Genomic DNA, 20,001 nt, shown 5'->3' with positions numbered 1-20,001 from the left:
AAGAAATGATTTGAGGCTAGCGATGTTTTGAGACAGTTTACTGGAAGAAAGAAAACACCGGAGCAGGTTGCCTTGACGACACTGTGTAGCTGCACCAGAAATCAAAAGGAAATGTAGGCTCTTCTTCTATGTTAAGGACTGCAAAGTATTCACCAAATTGGGTTAAAGGGAACTAATCCCACAGCAAGTCAATGTTACCTGACCTATGCAATATTAGCTATCACTTCTTATTATGAGCCTTATTAGAAAACTGATGAAAAAGCCAGATGGTTCATACTTCACAGCACAAGGCAATAAGAAGTAAACAGCAAGAGATACAGTAATGAGTGCTCAAAGTTTCTTTTTTTTCCTGGGAGACTCTGCAGGTCATTTCTGGTTCTGAGAGTCTACGCTGTCAGGAGAAGTGGTTTCTACTGGCAACCACTTTTGATTTCATAGCAGGATTTCGCAAAGATGTCTCTACAGGCTATATCATTTTTGGCAGCAATCGCCATATTCTTAAATAAGGAATGTAAATACGAATTATCTAGCTAGCATTGAACCAAAAATAAATCAACACCCTTAACATATTTTGCTGTCACTGAATTTATCATGCATGCTACCAGATTTTATCAAAAAAAGATTTATCCACAAAGCATCCAGTTATGAATGAATTCCTCCAGGCAGTCATATTTTTTAAGATTTACTCTTTTTATAGGACTGCGTTGAGCACAGAGAAGGGAGCTGAATCTGGCTCTCTCCCACACATCAGCTAAGAGCTGTAACAACTGGATTTAGAGTAGTGCAGGTGACGACTGTTTTGTAAAAGAAGGCACCCTATGCAGTTTTAACTCCAATAAGAGGAGCAGAAGCAGATGTGTCCCTGCTTCGGAGTGACACGTTAAGTCTGGGAGAGAAATGGGACTTAAAGTTTCACTTTAGACTTTCCTTTTGTCTATCATAGCTCTCAAAGCAGCATTCTGATTTTCTTCTGTTGCTTCCATAGGCAATTCACTTTTTTTTTTTTAAGGAGCCTGTGGAATTGCTGATTTCTCTCCCTTACAGCTGGGCATTACCCACAAGTTGTCTGTTGGCTCAAACCCTGCGTCTTAATTGCTTACACAGCTCCTGCTGATCTGATGGGCTGGTTGCAAACAGAGTATCTTTAAGCTACTATAGTAAAACCAAATATTTGCTTTTGATCCAATAGTTAAATCAGCATCATACCAAACAATTGAAATCTTCCCCACACTGATTTAACCAGTTAATCACTAATCCGACCACAAAGGGGCACTGATATGCTTGAACTGGGTTTTGCTTCATATGGAAATTTTTTTTGAGTGAGCCAGTTCCATAACTTCTCTCCAGGACATAAATACCCTGCTCTGGGCAGTCGTGAACCACGTATCTCCAACTGGGACTTAAACCTTTGAATCCTGTACGGAAGTTAAAGCTGGCATTTTACCACTCTTATTACAATCTGGTTATTTATAAAATAAATGATACCAAGTGGAGAGACAGCATTCCTTCCTTCTCCTCTAATGACAGCAGCTGGGTACATGAGAAGTTCCACAGAGTTCAAGGGTGTAAAACCCAGACAGATGTACCTCATATCAGATTTAGAAGTGCTATTTATCTGTTATAAACAAATACAGGATACAAGAGGAGTAAACACTTAGAAGGTATATGTACACATTCAAAATAAACAATAAGATCAAGTTTCTTTCATTATCAGTATTTTAAGATTGGCTTTGCTTCTGTATAAGTTAACAGAAACTTATCACTCTGTTCTAAAAGAACACTCCCAATCCTCTATTTTTAAAAGGGAGAAATTCAGATACCCTTTCAATCAGAAAGAAAATCAACCTCAACTGGTACATAATGCTTTCCTAAACAAAAAATCAGCTCGCTCTTTCTTAATGACCAAGAGTAACTACACGGTAACAATGTGCAATATTGCTTATGCCTCACATAAATAAGACATTATTTGTAAATAATTTCAAAGATAAAACAAAATCAGGAGAGAAAATAGACATATCCGACACCACAGAATAATCTGTTGGGATAATGCATCAAAGTAAAACATCTCATCAGATACCAGACGTCTTAAATGGACAGCAAAATTTAAATACGAAAAGTATTTTGAAGTATAGCAAGACACTGTGGAGAAATCTCCGTTTGAAGAAATTTCTGCATTTTAAGCGCCTTTTAATTTGACACTTTAATCCATTTCATACTCACAGTATTTTCAGTCAGTGTCTGTTTCTACCATGCTTCAAACACCAAATTCAAGAGATATGACATGCAGGTGCTACTTTACCAGGATTACATCCTTTTTAAAGAAGAAGTTATTTTCTCAGGATGAAGCTATTACCTGAGAGAGCTCAATAAGGAACTCACAAGCTTCTTGCCACTTTCTAATTCCTTCCATGATAAATAAAGTCACTTTATAAATGAGAAATTCTGCATTATGGATTCCAAATGCTGAAAGGTAAAGCTACAAATGCAACTGTATTATTTATAACTGTAGATAGACATAACAGAGACCACGAGAAATAAAACAGACACTCTAAGCAATGCTTAGTATTTAATCTCTAAATTTATATTTAGCCAAGTAATTAGACCTGCTCAAATAGATGAAACACTTGCAAAGCCTGTTGATCAATGCTTAAAAGGATTACCCCAATGCAAAAACTCACTAAAATGATTAAACTAAGTTTTATTTGATGTCTGGTGCTTTCAGGGATTCTGTAATTAAATAACTGTTGCATATTGGCACAAGCCTATTGATTTAATAGAGGTATCTTGATTTATGTTAACTTAGTATGCTGCACATTGTCACTTATGGGTGCTAACAGCTGTATGACACAATATTCAAACATGATTTTGCTATAAAACCCTAGACTTTGATAAAAGCCTGTTAGGAAACATTGAGGGTGCATGAAAGGCTGAGGCGTGAATAAAGACAGTAATTCACCAGTTGAGTCAAATGGTTTGTTTTATATTTAAATTCTGCATTTGTGATACTGCAAAAACAAAAGTATAGATACCTGTAATTGAGTTTTGTGGTCTGTAGTTTTTCCCTTCAGGACACCAGCGATTGGAATGTTACAGTTATTTTGATAAAATTCTTCATAACGAAGCAATGCACTGTCAAGAACCAAACTATAGAATCTCACATCATGGCTAAGGTAGAGATTAAAAATCAAAATTGGTTGAAAGATGTGACCCTTTTGCTTGTAGAATGCCACTTCAAATCCAGGTCTAATGGCCATGGAAATGGCATCTTCTGGAGCTGGCCACAAACTTTCACTTTAAGGGAAATTTCAATTTTTTTTTAATAAAATAAGTTTCTTATGGAAATGAATAGGTACTCTTCTGTTGGAACTAAATCTGTGGTCTTTTCTTTAGGAAACACTGAAATTAAATGTTTTCGGAATTCCTCAAAGTTTATTAGCAAAATAAATCAATTTTTTGTCAATTTTGCTGTTTCCATTTGGCATACGGCAAAGCTGACAAGAACTGCATCATTTTCCGATATAAATGCCACTGCTTATGTCGTCTCTGCCATTACCACCAGAGAATTCCTCATTTTCCATCCTTAGGAGATTTGGAGGATTTTAATTCACTGCTGCGAGGCTGGACTTAGTGCTGGAGACTGAAGGCTCTCAGGGTGTACTACATAGCCAAGCCTTAGCAAAACCTAAAGCTCTCAAGAACTCTGGAAGTCCTAGACTCTCTGTAGTAATTTTCAGATCCTGCAACAAGGAGGCAGGAGGAGCTGCCTGTCCGACAGCACTTTGACCTCTGGTAACCAGTCTTCATGCCGTCTTCTGACAACCTGGACTTCTAGGGAATGCCCCACAGCTGAGGTTCTGGGCACCATAAAAGCTTGCAAGAAATTTGACAGTGTTTCACTGGAACTTCCCACTTTTGCAAAATACATACGTTTTGACAAAACAGCACTTTTGGTGATTTTTATAAAAGATGTTTGGGTGAAAAGTTACCAGTCAGCTGTACTTACCCGGCAGGTCTCTTGATGATCCCTCTTTCCTCCCTTACCTTGTCTTTGCTACAGCTCTCAAAATGCTTGGTTTACAAAACAGCTTCTCATAAACCGTTTAGTGTTTCATAAATTTGTGAACAATGGCGATGATAGTGCATACACTTACTAGGCACGATATATTCAGTTTAATATAACATATGAAGGGCGTCACAGTTGAATGCTATAAATGCAAAAAGGATATCTGGTTTTAACTTGAAAACTTTGAAAAATGTTTCCAAGTTTTGGTTTCTGAAATGGGTGTAAATTATAAGAAGGGATCTGTAATTAGATGCTGGGTCTATACTACACAGACAAATATTTGTTAGCAATGCATTTGAAGGGGATAACGCTGCCAGCATTACTGTCAGGCATATATCAACTACATTTGAGTACTGCTTTAAGCACAAACAAAAATATCCTGTCTGAAAGAAGAGGCTCATCTTTCCTATGTCGGAAATCAAAACCTCACCTGAGAAACAACGGTAAGATGAATAAGGTGGTAATCATTCAATTAAGCAGTGACAGACTTGCAGGAATTACATTACCACTCTAAATCTGTCACTATTCCATTAATTTCTTTCAATTAACAAAAAAAAGGGGGCGGGGGGGTGGCAATGATGAGACACAGACAGTTAAAAGTGCCTACTTCTGATATCAACAGTTACGCACATTTTCCACTCCTTTTCTCCTTGGATGCCATAAATCTTATTTCCATTTTTTTTAAAGACGCTCTATTATCTAACACAATCAGGAAAAAGCTTTTGTTAAAAATACTGATATCTGTATATTCTCTTGGGAAAAGTGGCTGTTGCGAGTGTATTTGTTAGATGGAAGGTTAAAGCAATTTGTGTTGAAAATAGAAACGCATACACAGAAAAAAAACTCAAAAGGCATGCTATAGGCAGGGAATTTTATACAATTATCTCCTTCCTGTCACAATAGCTAAAATTTATCTGCAATTGCTAAAAACTAAGTCAATATAATTAAGTTTTTAGCCATCAGTTTTTTATTTACATCCGTTTCAATTCCAGTCTACCTGGCACGATCTACCTGGCACTTGAGAACTGTGTCCTTTCCTATCACAAGCTTTGCTTGTCAAATCAATCCCAGTTCTCTCTTCAAAAGTGGTTTATCATCAGGGACTTACTAGATAATTTCTCTGGATGGGAAATGAGAAGGAATTTCATTTGCTCTCTTTTCTCTGCACTGCTACCTGTGCAAAGCTGACAAAACCAAAATGTCTTTTGCCATCAAAACACTACTACATATGCATATACTAGTTATAAGCTAATAGTTTCTACGTGTTTTTCAAGGGCTCTCACATTGAAATTTATTCTAAATCAAAACTTGCCCTGTTCTAGATTAACTCAAACTTCAAAGATGCAACAAAACCCAAAAAGGATGAGAGCAATTTTAGAGAAAAATCAGAGGAGAAATAATTCACTCCAAAGAAAACCAACCCCACATATGTTTAACAAACTCTTCACCTTCCCTATACTGACAACCCGTGTACCATTAAATTGATTTATCCTGGAAAACAGATGAGCACAGATAACATACATTTGCCTTTCAGGATGCAAGGTCGCCCTGTAGTTTAGATTCCATTAATTAATCTTACTGTACAAGTGATTAATTTGCCCACGAGTCTAACAGAACAGATGCAGCTAAATTGACTGACCGTGTTACTTCGTAATTGCTGTCTCCACATTGGAATAAGCGTCATTCTCAACCAGAAGTTATGGGCTCAATGTAAAAATTACTGGGTGAACTGGCCTGTGTTATTCAGGAGCAAAACATGATGAGTAAGGTTTCTTTGTGGCTTAAAAATAAGCAGATCACCCAGTAACAAAAAGCTGAAGATAAACATTCTAAATACAAAAACCTATTATTTGTGCATTTATATTGCATGTGTGGTGAAAGAAAGTCTTTAGTCAAAATCCTCTGCTGCTGTAAAGTAACTAACTTAAATGTAGAAATAAAATCACTGGGACTGATTTAACAACAGTAAATACAAAGCCATTTTGGACAGGCGGATGCTTCTTTAATTGTGCCAGTATTTTGCGCAGCCATTCTGGCCATTTGACGCTTGAGTGTAATTAAATTCAAAAGCACCATACCTTCCGAAGAGGTTTGAGCTTGGTCTCCATTATAAAGTCGTACTTGCAGAGTTCACAACAGCGCGTGTCTGAGCTCTTAATCCACTGGTGCAGGCAGGCCTGATGAACAAAGCGCAGGGTCCCTGTGCAGCGACATGGTGTGATGAGGGGACTTTCATCATCTCCCTCACAGTGACAGATCCTGACAGGAAGGACAGCAAGAGCTAGTGAGGGAACTTGCCAACCAGCAATGCAAAGGCACTGGGTTATTTACATTGCTTTTTCGTTTTCAGACTTGACATTCATAAGACGCCAAGTATATGACCTTTCGGATTGAGGCCCAGGAACATATTCCTCATTCCCTTCTGCCACTTAGTAATTTCTCTTCACTTAGTTATTTCTCTTTGAATTTTCTATGTGGTCTGAAGGTGAATCAATAGAAATAACACTGTTTTTCCCTTTTATGCATGGCAAAACCTTCAAGACAAATACCAGTGTTCTTTCTAAGAGCAGAATAATTCTTGGTCTGTAAATAATGCCAATAAAATACTCTAAGTTAGCAGCATCTAACCCCAAGCTGAAAATATCCAGTATGAAAAGTACAAAAAGTTCCTAGGATACCTCCTTGGAGTTACACAGTTAAAAGGATTAGAGAACAGTTTTGAGTACTCTGGAGTAATGCGTATGGCACAGCGTATACACACATGCACACACTTTTTAGGAGGCAGGTGTTAAGAAGTCATGGTCCTTCCTCTTTTTCATTCTTCCCTGTCCCTTTGAAGCAGATAGCTGTGTTATCTGGGAAAACAAAAACTACAGCTGTAAGCAGACCCTAAGGTAGGGGTTGGTCCCAGAACTGTTGTTACCTTGTAATGGGATACAGAGCTTTCCATGTTGTGTTTTTTCATAAAATGCTCAGTGTCCTAACATCACAATCTGATGGTTTTCTTCTGTGACACATGTCCAAATGTCTTGGTGATCTTTCCCCCTTCCAAACAGACTCCTGATCATATCAGGAAAACATTCACCCATCAAAACCAATGACAGCTTTATTGGCAAGCATCTCTCTGAGGGCAGAGGAAGCCCTATGGTGACCAGAAGGCTTAACCAAATACCTGAAGTGAAGGAGGTTCACCTCAACGAAGAGTAACTCCCTCCCATCCCCACCCCAGAAAAACACAATAAAGCACCCAAGCCCGAGCGAATGTCCTAAGAGTCAAATTGGCATGTAAGGGAGAGGGGGTGTGTGTGTGTGTGAAGCTGAAGCCTGAGAAATGTTATTTCAAAATAGAGAAGTAGCAACAACAGCACAGATCCTGGTGTCACGTAAACGAAACTTAGAGCTTGGAAACTTAGCACCTAGGAAAGGCACCCTCAGATATGTGCATGCAGAGAAGGCTGAAGAGGTCTGAGGAATAACTCACCCCTTTATGCAGAAAACTGTGGCCACACAGCTCCTGGGGTAGGAAAAAGGCTGGGGAGGGCCCTGCAGTGAGGTTGTCTTCCTACCAGCCAGATTAGGGAAGAAGGGCGACCTTCTTCACAGCAGAGGAGCACCTGGCCTACATCGGGAGGCAACCTAGCAAAGACACCCTGTGGAAGACTGGCCACAGCACAGCACTGAGGCTGCCAAGCCTAGAAGCAGGGGGAGGAGGAGATTTCAGTGTCTAAGTGAAAGATCTATGGATCAAAAACAGCAGCTTCACTGTTCTTCCATGGCATAGCCTAGAGCCATGAGAAAATGAATCTACAATAATGGGAAAGCAGAACAAAGCTGCTTTGCTAGAAATATAGCATGAGAAACAAACAAACAAACAAAAAAAAACCAGCCAAAAAAATGAAGCTCTGGAAACCTGGTACGCAAAAGCCAGGTTTTCAGTGTCTACAGTGGTGCCCGTACACTAATCAGCATCTTATACCCCATGGGAGTAGAGGGAAGAAAATACCCACAACTTCTGTCCTGCACACATTCATCATTTGTGAGACACATTTTACAAGAACTCAATTTACAGTCATTTCTTTACTAACCCAGCCAAGCCAGGTGCATCAGTGGCTTAGTTTTTATATGGAAATTGTCTGTGTGCTGACTGCTTATTGAGCCTGTAGCTTAAGCAGAACTAAATTTTCAAAACACCAAATAGCTATTTTGCTAACAAATGCATTCCCAGCTGTGAGTTACATAAAAAACATCATTTTCTTTTTAAATTAAAGCTATTTCCCAAAGGAAAACTAGTCATATTTGTTCATTTAAATTCAAGCTATACATAATTTATTTTACAGGCTTAGCATTTAAACTATTTAGAAATTAGACAACTAAGCTAGGTCCCCAAGAGACTTTTTTTCTGCTGCTGCCAGAATTGTTTAAAATTATTTTAAGAGCTAAAATACAAGCTTAAAACTCCACTGGGATCTTCAAATAGAGTGACATTGCAAATCTGAAATGAATAGAAATATTCTTCAGTAGAAATAGTTTTATAGAAAAACACTATATGAATTATACATTCTATTTGTGCTATCATTGTACAGAAGTTACAGGCTAAACGTATAAATAACAGGGTGACATTAAGAACCTACATTATACAGAAGCTCCAACTAAATCTAATGGCCTCTTCTAGCTTTCTAACCATGAAATATGTGATGAGAATAAAAACAAACTTCAAATGGAATTAAAGTCCAGAGAAAATAACCAAACACATGATTTTCATTAGATTGAATGCTCTTTGGTACAGTTTAGCTCTTCATTATTTGTTTAGCCAGGAGAAATTAGCATAAAAGAAATCTGTGCCACCTAAACTCACAATCACAGTCTTTAAAGACATGTGGGTGCCTGACAGCTATTGAAACAGACTGTGGGCTAACTGCTTAAATATCTTTTAAAGAGTTGGGCCAGATAACTTGTAATCCCTTGCTTAGCTATGAGTACTAAATTGGAATTATCACAAATTACAGAAAATAAATTGTAAACAATGGTTTTGAATAATGTGTTGTGCAAACAGAACTGAGGTAGGGATACAAAGCATAGACTTATCTGAGTCTAAACCAAGCCAGAGGCAGAGAACTTCCATTCTACGTTCCTATTTTTGCATGATCACAACTGTCCAAAATTTTCACCCATCAGACTGACTCTTTACAGGGCTGTCTTTATCCTGAGAGTAAAATTTGCTTACATACTTTAGAAATGAGTTGAATGAAAAAAAGCCACTCTCCACTATAAAGAAAAAAAAAAAATTGCTAAATCTATACTGATTTATATACAAATTGTAGTACAGCACTGGTCATGGTTAATAGCTGCAGTTTCACCTGTTCAGACACACCTACAGAATCGACATACTCAGCTTTTCTCAACTTTCTAGTCCTTTAGCAGATAAATGGCCTTCATTATAGAGCAATACTTTTGACTATCTGGAAATGGAGGGGAGGGAAGGAAGTCAGCTATTTGACCAAATCCTTTTAGTTAGAATCCCTTTATAGTCATAAATTGAGCCTGCATAATTTTTTTTTTTTTGGTAGGTTTGACAGCTTAGTGCTTCAAGATTCCTGCCTATGAACAGGACCTTGCTTCTCTAGGGGAAGAGTACCAGGCTCCAAAGGAGCTTTTGCTCTATAAATCACGTGTACACCAGACAACACAGCATATATGAGCTATTAAATGATCTTCTGATTCAGATCAATTTTGTGTGTGTGTGTATAATACACACCTACAGACATATCCCTACACATGAGATCACAGAATATTTATTTTTCTTTAAGGAAAGCTCACTGTGCAACTTTATGAAATGATACTTTAACAGTGCAGTCATTCTTATGCTTAAGTTTTTGCTTTATATGCCAGTATTTTAATTACCAAGCACATATTTTTCTAGCACAGAATTGTTTCTACAACCTTCAGCACACAGATGTACCAAATAGAGAAATTCATGCCAATGTTGTGCATATATCAGACAAAAATCCATAAAAACTCTTTGAGGGACATTCTAAATAGCAGGTTAACTTATAATGCAATAAACTAGCAAAAAGGAAAAACGCTTTTCAGGAAAAAAATAAAAAATGCTAAACTGAAAACAAAATTAGTCTTTCTGAAAGATTTTGCATAATTCATATAAAAACTGTTGCAGATTTCTTGTATGTTCCCTACATAAAACCCAGTTCTCAAACAGAAAAAGAATAGTTCAATTTAGAAATAAAGATGTATGTAAAAATGAAAAGTTAAAGAAGTTTACTGAGAACATTTTAGAATTATTTTTCAGTATTTATTTTTGTTCAAAATATTAATTGCATTCAAGGCACATTCAAATGATGCTGAGAACCTAATAATAATGCAATGCTTCACTGAGAAATTGTATGTGATGTATTAAACTTCATACCATAATGACTATGCAAAAGGAGTAGGTAAAGTTGCTAGCAGTTTAAGGTACACCATGTACTTCGCTGAAGGGCATATTGACACCATATACATATAAATGAGAGAAATTTCTTATTGGATTAAAATCAGGAGATGCTGCTAAACTAAGCACTCAGAAGTGAGGCATCTTCAGAATTTGGTATTGTTCAGTGTCTTTAATTCCATGACTATGAACTGTTTTCCCTTGTTTCCCCTGGTCCTCTTCATTGCAAAAGTTAGAAGGCAGGAAGGGAAGTACGAAACAAGATGGCTACAATTTGTAGACATTCATATGCTAATTGGATTTAGGCTGATTTTCAGAAAAACAGCAAGCACTATCGTGGATGACTGTCCTTCGCTTCTCATCAAATTAAGATTTTTTTTTTTCCATACAGACAAACATTTCTTACATAATCTCAATTTAAAGGTCATCTAAAACCAGTATGAAGCAAGGAGTTCACAAGGAAAATTTTCATGTTTTCCCCACAGTGGTTTAGTTTGGCAAAATCATAGCAACCAAAATTACAATCTAGATGGTTACTCACCATCCGAGATCCTTATTGCAAGAGATACAGATAGATTCCAACAGGTTTGTAGCTTTTCCTTCATATGCAAGGTAACAATTTTACTCATTAAAGAGAAGAGCTGCTAATCTCAACTCTCATTGGAAAAACAGCAGTTATCCTAACCTGTCTTTCATTAATCCACTTTACTCTTCAGTAATTAAGAAAACAGGTCAATTTCTATGCCACTGCAGTGAAGTATAAAATGCACTTATTCTGCAGGAGTCTTGTGTGTATTGTGAAACTTAGTGGTCTACCCTTACCCAGTTGGCAAGCGCTCCTCTATGACAGTATCTGTACAGCTGATTTCCATAGACGGCTGTTGTCAAAGGAAGGTGATTAAGAATGAATTAGCATGTCCTGCTTGTGCTTCGAGCTACGTAGGAGCCTTGTCATTAGGAACAGCACTGGTGGAAAAGAGTTTGCAGTAATTCTGCACCATCAGAACTCGTTCAGTGGATCCCGTATTTGAGATTGGCACTGCATCTCAGTACCTAATAAAATTTTCAAGGATTTTTGGCCATTACATATAAACAAAGTGTTTAGCTACAGTAACATAGCGCAGACAGCTTTTACAGACTTCCTTAAAAATACACCAGGTCAAATTTTACTCTCATTAACAAATGTACAACCTAGGGGAATGCCTCTGAGGCTTTCAGAAATAGCAGTGTATACAGGGGCATGGGCATACTGATAATGATGTATGATAATGTTTAAGGGCTATAAATGACATAATTGTATAAAAACTGTATTGTTCTCTAATATTCCTGGATGCTATACAGCTATGTCTATGTTAACAAGCATTGCAGTGAAAGTGTAGCAAATCTGTTGAAAAAAACAGCTAGTGCTAAAAACCTGATATCTACACCAGGGACATCTTGGTGGGGGTTGCTGTGATTTGATACTGATTTGAGGTTGGACCAGGAATATGTCTTTCAGTTTACTTTCACTCAAAGGGAATATAGCTGGAGAACCATGAGACCCATCCTCAGTGTGGTCTAAATCATGGTAAAAGTAAAGGTGATCAGATTTGCTTCAAAAGCAGGCTCCTCATCTGAACTAAAGCACTAGTGGAGACCCCTTCACTGACAAAATTAGGAGGAGCTACCACCTTGTGACTGTGACACGTTTACGGCCCCTGTGATGCAATTTCTATGCACTGTAAACTAGAGCATGATAATAAACTAATGCAGATGCCCAATACCCATACTGTCATTTTCCTGCGGTTGGAAGTATACCAGCAGAACAGAAATGCTTTCGAATCTCCATAATAAAAGGGGCAAATATCTTCTCCATATAAATATGCTCAAGGAAGATAATGCCTTAATTCCAAAAATATTTTTTTTGGTGAGAAATGATTGAAAAGGCAGTTAAAATCTTGACCTTCACTGGAAAGCATACCTGGACTCATAATGATTATGCAAAGACAAATTCTTGCCCTGTTCAATGGTTACACCTCATCGCTATATCTCACTATTACTAACAGGAGCTTAGTCAGGGAGAAACAGCATAGTTGGACAATGTTGGACCAACTGAATCCCTGGCTTTGATTTTTGGCTGTGAGGATTATTAGCTGCCAGCATGAAATACCATGAGCTCCTAGGTTATCTTAATTGGACCAAAAGGAACCAATTCCACAGGTTTGCAAAGAATGCACAAAATTGCTGTCGTTACTGTCTGATAATCTTAAGAATACTGTTCTCCTGTCCAAAAAAGGTCATTTTCTCTTTCTGCCAATTTATAAAGTGCTTACAGTGCTTTTAGATAGAACCTAAAATTAAACCAAACAACTTTATGAACAACTCACAGCAAATAATTAACTCATTCATAAACAGAAACCAAAAAAATATCAAACTCTGGTCCTGCATAATTTATCACTTGGAAAAAAAGAAGTTAAATTCACTAAATATGTTCACCCTGCAATAGGTTACAGCATGCCATGTTTCCCTTGCTTTCATTTTGCAGCCTTTTTTTTTTTTTTTTAATCTCATTTCCATTCTTTCCACTGCTAAATCATAAAGTAATCTAAATGACAAATTGGTCTTCCTCTCCATTTAAACACAGAGTGAATGAAGCACATTAATCCTCCGTACCGAATGTAATCAATTTGTATACCTCTTCCCTGTCACTCCTGCCCTTCCATTACGCTATACAGTCAGCTGCCTTTATCTGACTAGAGGAAAAAATATTTTCAAAATGTTGCACCACACCAGTGGAATTTCATAATGGTCTAGGTAAAGCTTTCTCTTGATTTCTGCAAACGTGATCAGAATTTGTAAGAGACCCAAGAGCAAACAACATTAGCAAAAGCACACTAAATCTTTCATTGTGTCAACATTTCTTGTTCTTCTATTAATCCTCCATTATAGGTGATAAATAGGATACCTAACCATCTAAAAAGTTACAAGTAATTCCTGCCTTAGATGCACTGTCAGTGCAACTCAAGATACATGTCAGACAAGATTTACTGCACTGGACACAGTTCAAAGACCTAGGGACTGCATCCTAAAAAAGGATTTAGATTTCCTCCCATCTGCCTAGCGAAAGTCAAAGCTTTAAGTAAGTAAAGTCCCTACAGAACACATGCAAGCTTTAAGTATTTAATAATGGGACCCTTAAAGCCAAGGGTCTCCTCACACCCAAACTTTCTAGCAGGAAGTGGTACCATTTCACCTATTTGCATTAAAAATAATAATAGATGTTGAGAGAAAGAAGCAAAAACCAGGACTCGGTTCTCCCCCAGTTAAGTGACCCTAACCACAACAAAGACATGCTTGCCTTGTTTCGGCTCTCCTTGCATCCTTCTGAATCAGGGAGAGCTTCCGAAAGAGACTGCATAACCAGATGGCTAAAGAGGTGACAGATGGGGCTTTGAACCATCAGGTGGAGAACAGAATTAACCAGGATTTCATATTGCTTCAAAGACTGATGAACGACTAGACCATCCTACGGAGGAGAGATTCCTCAAAAAGGAGGAGATTCCTATCAGAAAGTCACCTTGCAAAAAGATGACTTTGAACACGAAAGTAAGCAGCAGTAACAGCTCTTTAAAAGGAAGGGGTGAGGAGCCAACATGCAGGACAAGATCCAGAGATTTGGCTCCTAATGAAGGAATGTATCATCCTGAGACCCCAGGGAAAGCACTAACATCCCAGGGGGAAACAGGTTAAAAACCCTCTTCAGCCAAACACTACAGTCCGGCAGTTCAGCATCCTCCAGTGTTTGGTGATTTTAGAGGGCTCTGGATGGTATTTCAAGTCTACGTATTCTGCACTACAGTTTAAATTATTTACTGGATCCAACTTCGTGGTTTCAGTATAAATATTTAAAATGAGTGTTAAATTTCAATGGTAGTATTTGAGCCTATATATCTATCTTCTGTTCACCTTTCTCTTTTTTTCCTCAAGTCCATGAGAACTTGTTTCCTCCCAAGAGGCTTTCTGTCTGTTGATTTTTTGTGAACGCTCTACTACATGAATATTTCAGGATGTAAGAATTTTCATGCAAGATACTACTTTTGCAGGTCCTGCTAAATAATATTATGAAAAAACCCCTGTTACAACACTTGACTTCACAGAGAGAAACTACATAATCATATTGCCTCTTGTCAAGTGCAATGTACACCATTTCTTCCTAGCTATGATTGTGTTAACACATAGAAATACCCATATTAGTCTTTTCCTAAGTTTATACTGGCCTTTTCATTAACACACTAGCTTTTTAAAGCTGATTTAAAAAAAATTATACTTGAAGTAGATTCTGCAGATGTCATTAACTAACTTCATCATCTCCCTTACTATTTCTCTCCATTCCTACCAGTATTCTGGCATGCCTTACTCTTCTATTTACTCCTCAAATAAAGGTCTGCCATTACTTGACTGCATACAGATTCATTCATAGAGTTCAACAAAATTAAAATTCTACTTCCGATATGCGTTTTTTTCACAGTGAGAACCTCCACCTTATTTAAGTGTGTGTCGTTTCTTTCAGCTAATTACAGTTCAGTGTTATTGCTGAAATGACTGCATCAGTACTACAAAAAGATTTTACACCAAAAGCATAACTAGTCAAACAGAAAATATCTTTCAATTATAGAATCATAAATAATAAAAATACCATGACAGCAATTCAGAGTCAATACACAAAGCACTTATGATACACTAGTGGTAATATTAACTAACCACTTTTCTTTCCTTAGTAATTCCCATGTGAAAATCCATGGGACTAAATCCTCACAATCCACTCACTTTATTGTGTCCCACACATAGCTTTTCCCTTCAGGGAGATTACCCCCATGCAGACCAAAGAAAGCTATTTCTGAGGTTGTGCCTCAAGCCACATGGCACATTCCAGAATAAAGTACATACAAAGAAAATCTCAGGCACAGGGCAACTTAGGAAAAGGGGGATCCAACTGTATGATTTAGAAAGCCTATCCTGTGAATCTCAAAAAAAAAAAAAAAAAATTAGGTGCCAAAACAACTCAGCATTGTCAGAACTTATGTAGCTGTCCTTAATCCCAGAAGCAGAAACCTTGCCTTCTAATGGACTCCAGAAGAAAGGAGTATGTTCAGGGGACAGATTGTAAAGATCATCACTGGTGTCATGTCATTGTTTCATCATTTTGGAAATAGAGGACCAGTGACACTAGAAGGTGAAATGTCTCATTTGAAGTGACCAAGAGGCCTACATTAGACTAGCTGAAGTATATATTGCACCATGGTACTATACTTTATCTGACTAATGTGCTTATGCTAGAATTGGGTGAGTCCTGTCACATTTCCCGCTCATGCAGCTAAATGCACATTGAGGAAACTGCTTGTAGCCTTATGTGCACGCATAAGTGCGTTCCACTGCCAGTAATTCATGAGGAAGTAAAGGAAAAAAAATTGCCTACCCAAACACTTAAAGACAAAATAACTGGCACCAGGAGATGATTAAGATCCCTGTTCCCCTGCTATTTCCACACAATCCCATCTAGATGAGAGCCGTTCCTCTCAGCCAGTTTTGTCACATCAACTAGAATACCTAGGATGAAAAGCTTGAAGAAACACCTAAAGAAAACAGATTTTCCACATCACAACCAGCTGTGTTAATTCCAGTCTTAAAATAAACATCACAAAAAACTCCTTTTTCTATTTCTCATGCAGAAAAATGATTACTGCATATGCACACATCTGCGTTGAAATGTAATTCTTTTTTTGTTTCAGATGCAAGACTGTGAATCTGAAGAAAAACATACCACAGATCATGAGTCAATTAAGTGCATGGACCTGTCCTGAAAAACAGAAACTACAATCTATACTGAATTGATAGTAAAAACATGTCTTCCGTTTTCTTCAGCTGTCTGCAAATTGATTAGGTAAGACAATGTACCAGCTATGAAAAATTAACACGTTTTTGATTTTGTAATGTTATTCCTAGATGTATTATCATAACTATGATACACCTAGTAATGACAACAACAAAAAAAATAGCATTACCCCTGACATGAAGAAAAATGCAGTCATGATTCTCTTGACAATTTTTGCACAACAGGCCCAGTTATCAACTGTGTTGAATTTAACTCTGGTTGTTCAAAGAGCATCTCCACTGATAGTGAGCCTAGGTACACATACCTATCAAAAGTTTTCAACCTTCCTCTACTAAACAAGAGCCTAGCTGAAAAGTTTGCATGCACATCCAAAAAGTCCATCCTTGAACCAAGGTCCAAGTCATACAAAAAGTGCCTGAATAATTATAATGAAATTGAATGGGTCAAGAAGACAGATAAAAGAATGGAGTCCACTTTCCATCTGAAAACAAAGTCTAAGTCTGGGGACTTAGGCAACAGTTAGGATTAATCTACATGAGACAATTACAAAACTTTGACTTTAATTTCTCTTTTTTAACACGGTATAGGTATGCCCATATGAAGACCCATACTGAAATAATTTATTTCAGTTTTTTGGGTAGCTCATATTCAGTTAATAATTATTAAATGGCCCTATTATATATGTACTCTGCCTGCTACACTGGATCTTTAATGCATGCAGGCTTAGTGGTTCAGAAATTTAAGACAACTCTGAAGTTGTTGAAGTAGCTATCTGTGCACATCTCTACATCATACCGTGTAGACATACTCCAAGTGCTTCAAAAATGTGCTGTTTCTTTGCATTTCTGTAAGATGAAGAAGTCCCAAGCCAAGGGTGTGGTCCTGATGTACAAGCTGATGTACAAACACAGCTGGACTTTACTCTAAAGAATCTTAAATTATCATGACAATGATCGGACAACTGAAATGTCCATTCTTGATTGGTAAGCGTAACACGGAGTGCATAGCACTAGCTGTATTAGTAATGGCTTCTATCTCCTGCTGTGAAAAAGCACAATGGCTGCATGTCATCTTTTTTCTTTTTAAAACTAGGATCTTTGTAGTGCGTTACTAGGTTGAAGCATACCGTGAAACTGCATGATGTGGCATCGTGAACTTCCTCATTCTGACTGTGTTTACATTTCCATGCAAATTTCTTCCCAGTAAAGAAAAGTGAGAAGTTTTGGGTTACCATATCAGGAAACTAAGCCTGATCCTCATGTACCTTGTAGATGAGAGTCAATGCTGGCTCACAAGTTTGGGGAGAAAAAAGAAAAAAAAAAAAAACACACACACTTGTTTCAGTTCTGTTAAACTTAGGGGATGGTGCATTTTCATTTACCACTAAATTAAGTAACTCAGTTCCACCCAGCTGCCTAGTGCAAATTTGTTCTTTCGCTGAGAACTGGCCAGATTGCTCTCATTTCCAGGGGAAAACGCTCACCTTCTGATTGCATGCTTCACACCACAGATATCAGACTGTCAGAAGCCTGAACTTCTGAACTAGAGAGAACTGTTGGTGTTGCTTTTTCTTTCCCAAAGATTATTTTAATGCTTATTCTGCCCCATCATCGTTTGTATCGTTCCAATCCTTGTGACAGGTACCAAACGAACAGCCCCTGCACGTTCACAGTGCAAAGTCCCGTACAACTGGAGAGGGTGTTTTGCAGGCAGCGTCCCTCAGATTGCTGTGGTAATGGCATCTCTAGAGGACACTGAATCAAGACCATAAATTTATTTCATGTAAGCCAATGAAAAATGACAAAGAGGGACCAAAGCTGGATTTGAACCGATCACCTAAGGAGGAAAAACTCCATATCCCATTGTATTGAGCTATCTGGCACTCTGCCTCATTCTCTGCCTCTGGCTGGAGATTTAAAACACAGTAATACCCTGCCAGAGGACACAGTGTGTCCGTCTTCATGACGAAAAATGGAGCAAAGAAAAACATTTGGTCCCCTTGTAGGATTACTGTTTTTAAATAAGAGAAGTATGTCTTCAGATTGAGATACACTAGCTTCTCTGTAGCAAAGGTTTTTGTGTTATTTCTTATGGCCTGCCCAGCAGTTTATTACTGAGAAACAGTGACAGAAAGCAGTCAAGAGAAGGGCACTCAGCCCATGGCGGTGAGAAACTCCTCTTAAGAACGTTAAATCTTTCTTATTAGGGACTAACCTGCATACTTCTAAATCATCAGACCAGTCATCATACAACACTGGAGGCTTCTGAACAGCATCAGTCACACTGGGCCCTGCCCCAGCAGGTGCTCCGTTATCTGGGACTGCCAGAGCATCACTGTCAGAGCCTGCCTCTGCAAAGCAGTCCTTCGAATCTGTACTGTGTCTAAGGAAAGACGCAGGCTGCCGATCTCTGTAGTAGCTTTTCCCTTTGCTTTTCCCACATTTTCTTGAGGACATCCTTGCTTCCTGAGAGGATGCTGAAGACTGCGATTCCTTAAGCCTTGGAACCCTTCTTCGGCGGTGATTTAAAGTAGGATTCTCAGGGTCAGATACCTCTTGCTTCTTTTTCCCCATTGTCCCCAAGGTGACAACTTCAACAGCGTTATTGTTTGAGGACCCATCCTGGTTTCTGCATGACCTATTGTTCCTTCTCCCTCTCCTGGGCATTCTGGCCTTTTCTCTTGCTCTCCTCCTAGCCTGAGCCCACTGACTCTCATCCGAAGATGATGATGAATCAGATGCATTCCAGCGGGATCTCGCAGGCTCAGGATGCAATTTACAGTCTTTCCCCTTTCCTTGCTTTTCTGTATGCTCACCATTGTCTCCAGTCTCTTTTTTCCGCCTAAACCTTCGTTTTACTTGTTTCTTACCAGACTCCCTATTAGAAGGGGTCAGCACCATGACAGGGGTTGCATGTTCAAGCTCATCTTCTGACAAATCATGCAAGGCAGTAGATCTAGACAAAGCAGTAAGCAAAGGAAAGGGATGGAAATGGTAAGGGTGGGTGAAGAGAGAAATCACAAAAAAAGGATGAAAATGAGAACATGAATTTTAATAGAAAAACATGAGATTGAAAAGCAAAAACAGAACCAAAACAAAGAGAGATCAAAAGAAAACTAAAGTCCATGTAAATTATGAATAGTGTTAAGCAGAAGCAAGAGCTACATATTATTTAATAAAAACAACTAACAAGTATCAGCCAGATTAGAGTATATTTTTGTCAGCACATACCTACAAATGTCCTGAGTGGAAGGGCAGACAGACAACCGTGACTGACTCCTGGGAGCTGTTCCTGTTGTAGGACTGCTTGCCTGTTGAAATAAGTTAGACAGTTTGGAATCTTTGTCCATGAAATACATTGCAGATATTTTACTGCTTTGCCACATGATTACAAAATTAAAGTAACTGTTGCTGCTGTTCATAGCGCACTGTTGAACACATGCAAGCTCACAAAATACAGGAAGCCTGACCAAAAGCAAAACCTATTTGTGGAACTAAATATGACTGAAATGTTTCAGCTCTCATTCGCTCATGACTACTTTTTGTCACTGTTTGAGGAAGCAGCTTTCAACATTTGAATTTTCATTTTGGTTTTGATCTACTGTAAATGTCTGATGGGAAAGGC

General features: G+C 38.1%; 1 protein-coding gene across 1 annotated transcript in view; it reads right to left on the bottom strand.

The window, feature by feature from the left end:
- Nucleotides 1–19,798, bottom strand: part of MARCH1 (membrane-associated ring finger (C3HC4) 1, E3 ubiquitin protein ligase) — a 37,416-nt gene extending 17,618 nt beyond the window's left edge. Inside the window, exons 1-2 of the mRNA XM_009581260.1 lie at nucleotides 19,608–19,798; nucleotides 6,142–6,322 (exon numbers count right to left, since the gene is read on the bottom strand). Coding sequence (XP_009579555.1) covers nucleotides 6,142–6,322; nucleotides 19,608–19,798 — 372 coding nt within the window. The remainder of the gene's footprint in view (nucleotides 1–6,141; nucleotides 6,323–19,607) is intronic.
- Nucleotides 19,799–20,001: the final 203 nt, after the last annotated feature.

This window comes from Fulmarus glacialis, unplaced genomic scaffold, assembly GCF_000690835.1.
Source record: "Fulmarus glacialis isolate BGI_N327 unplaced genomic scaffold, ASM69083v1 scaffold32767, whole genome shotgun sequence".
Lineage (NCBI taxonomy): Eukaryota > Metazoa > Chordata > Aves > Procellariiformes > Procellariidae > Fulmarus > Fulmarus glacialis.
This window is presented reverse-complemented; position numbering and strand designations above follow the sequence as displayed.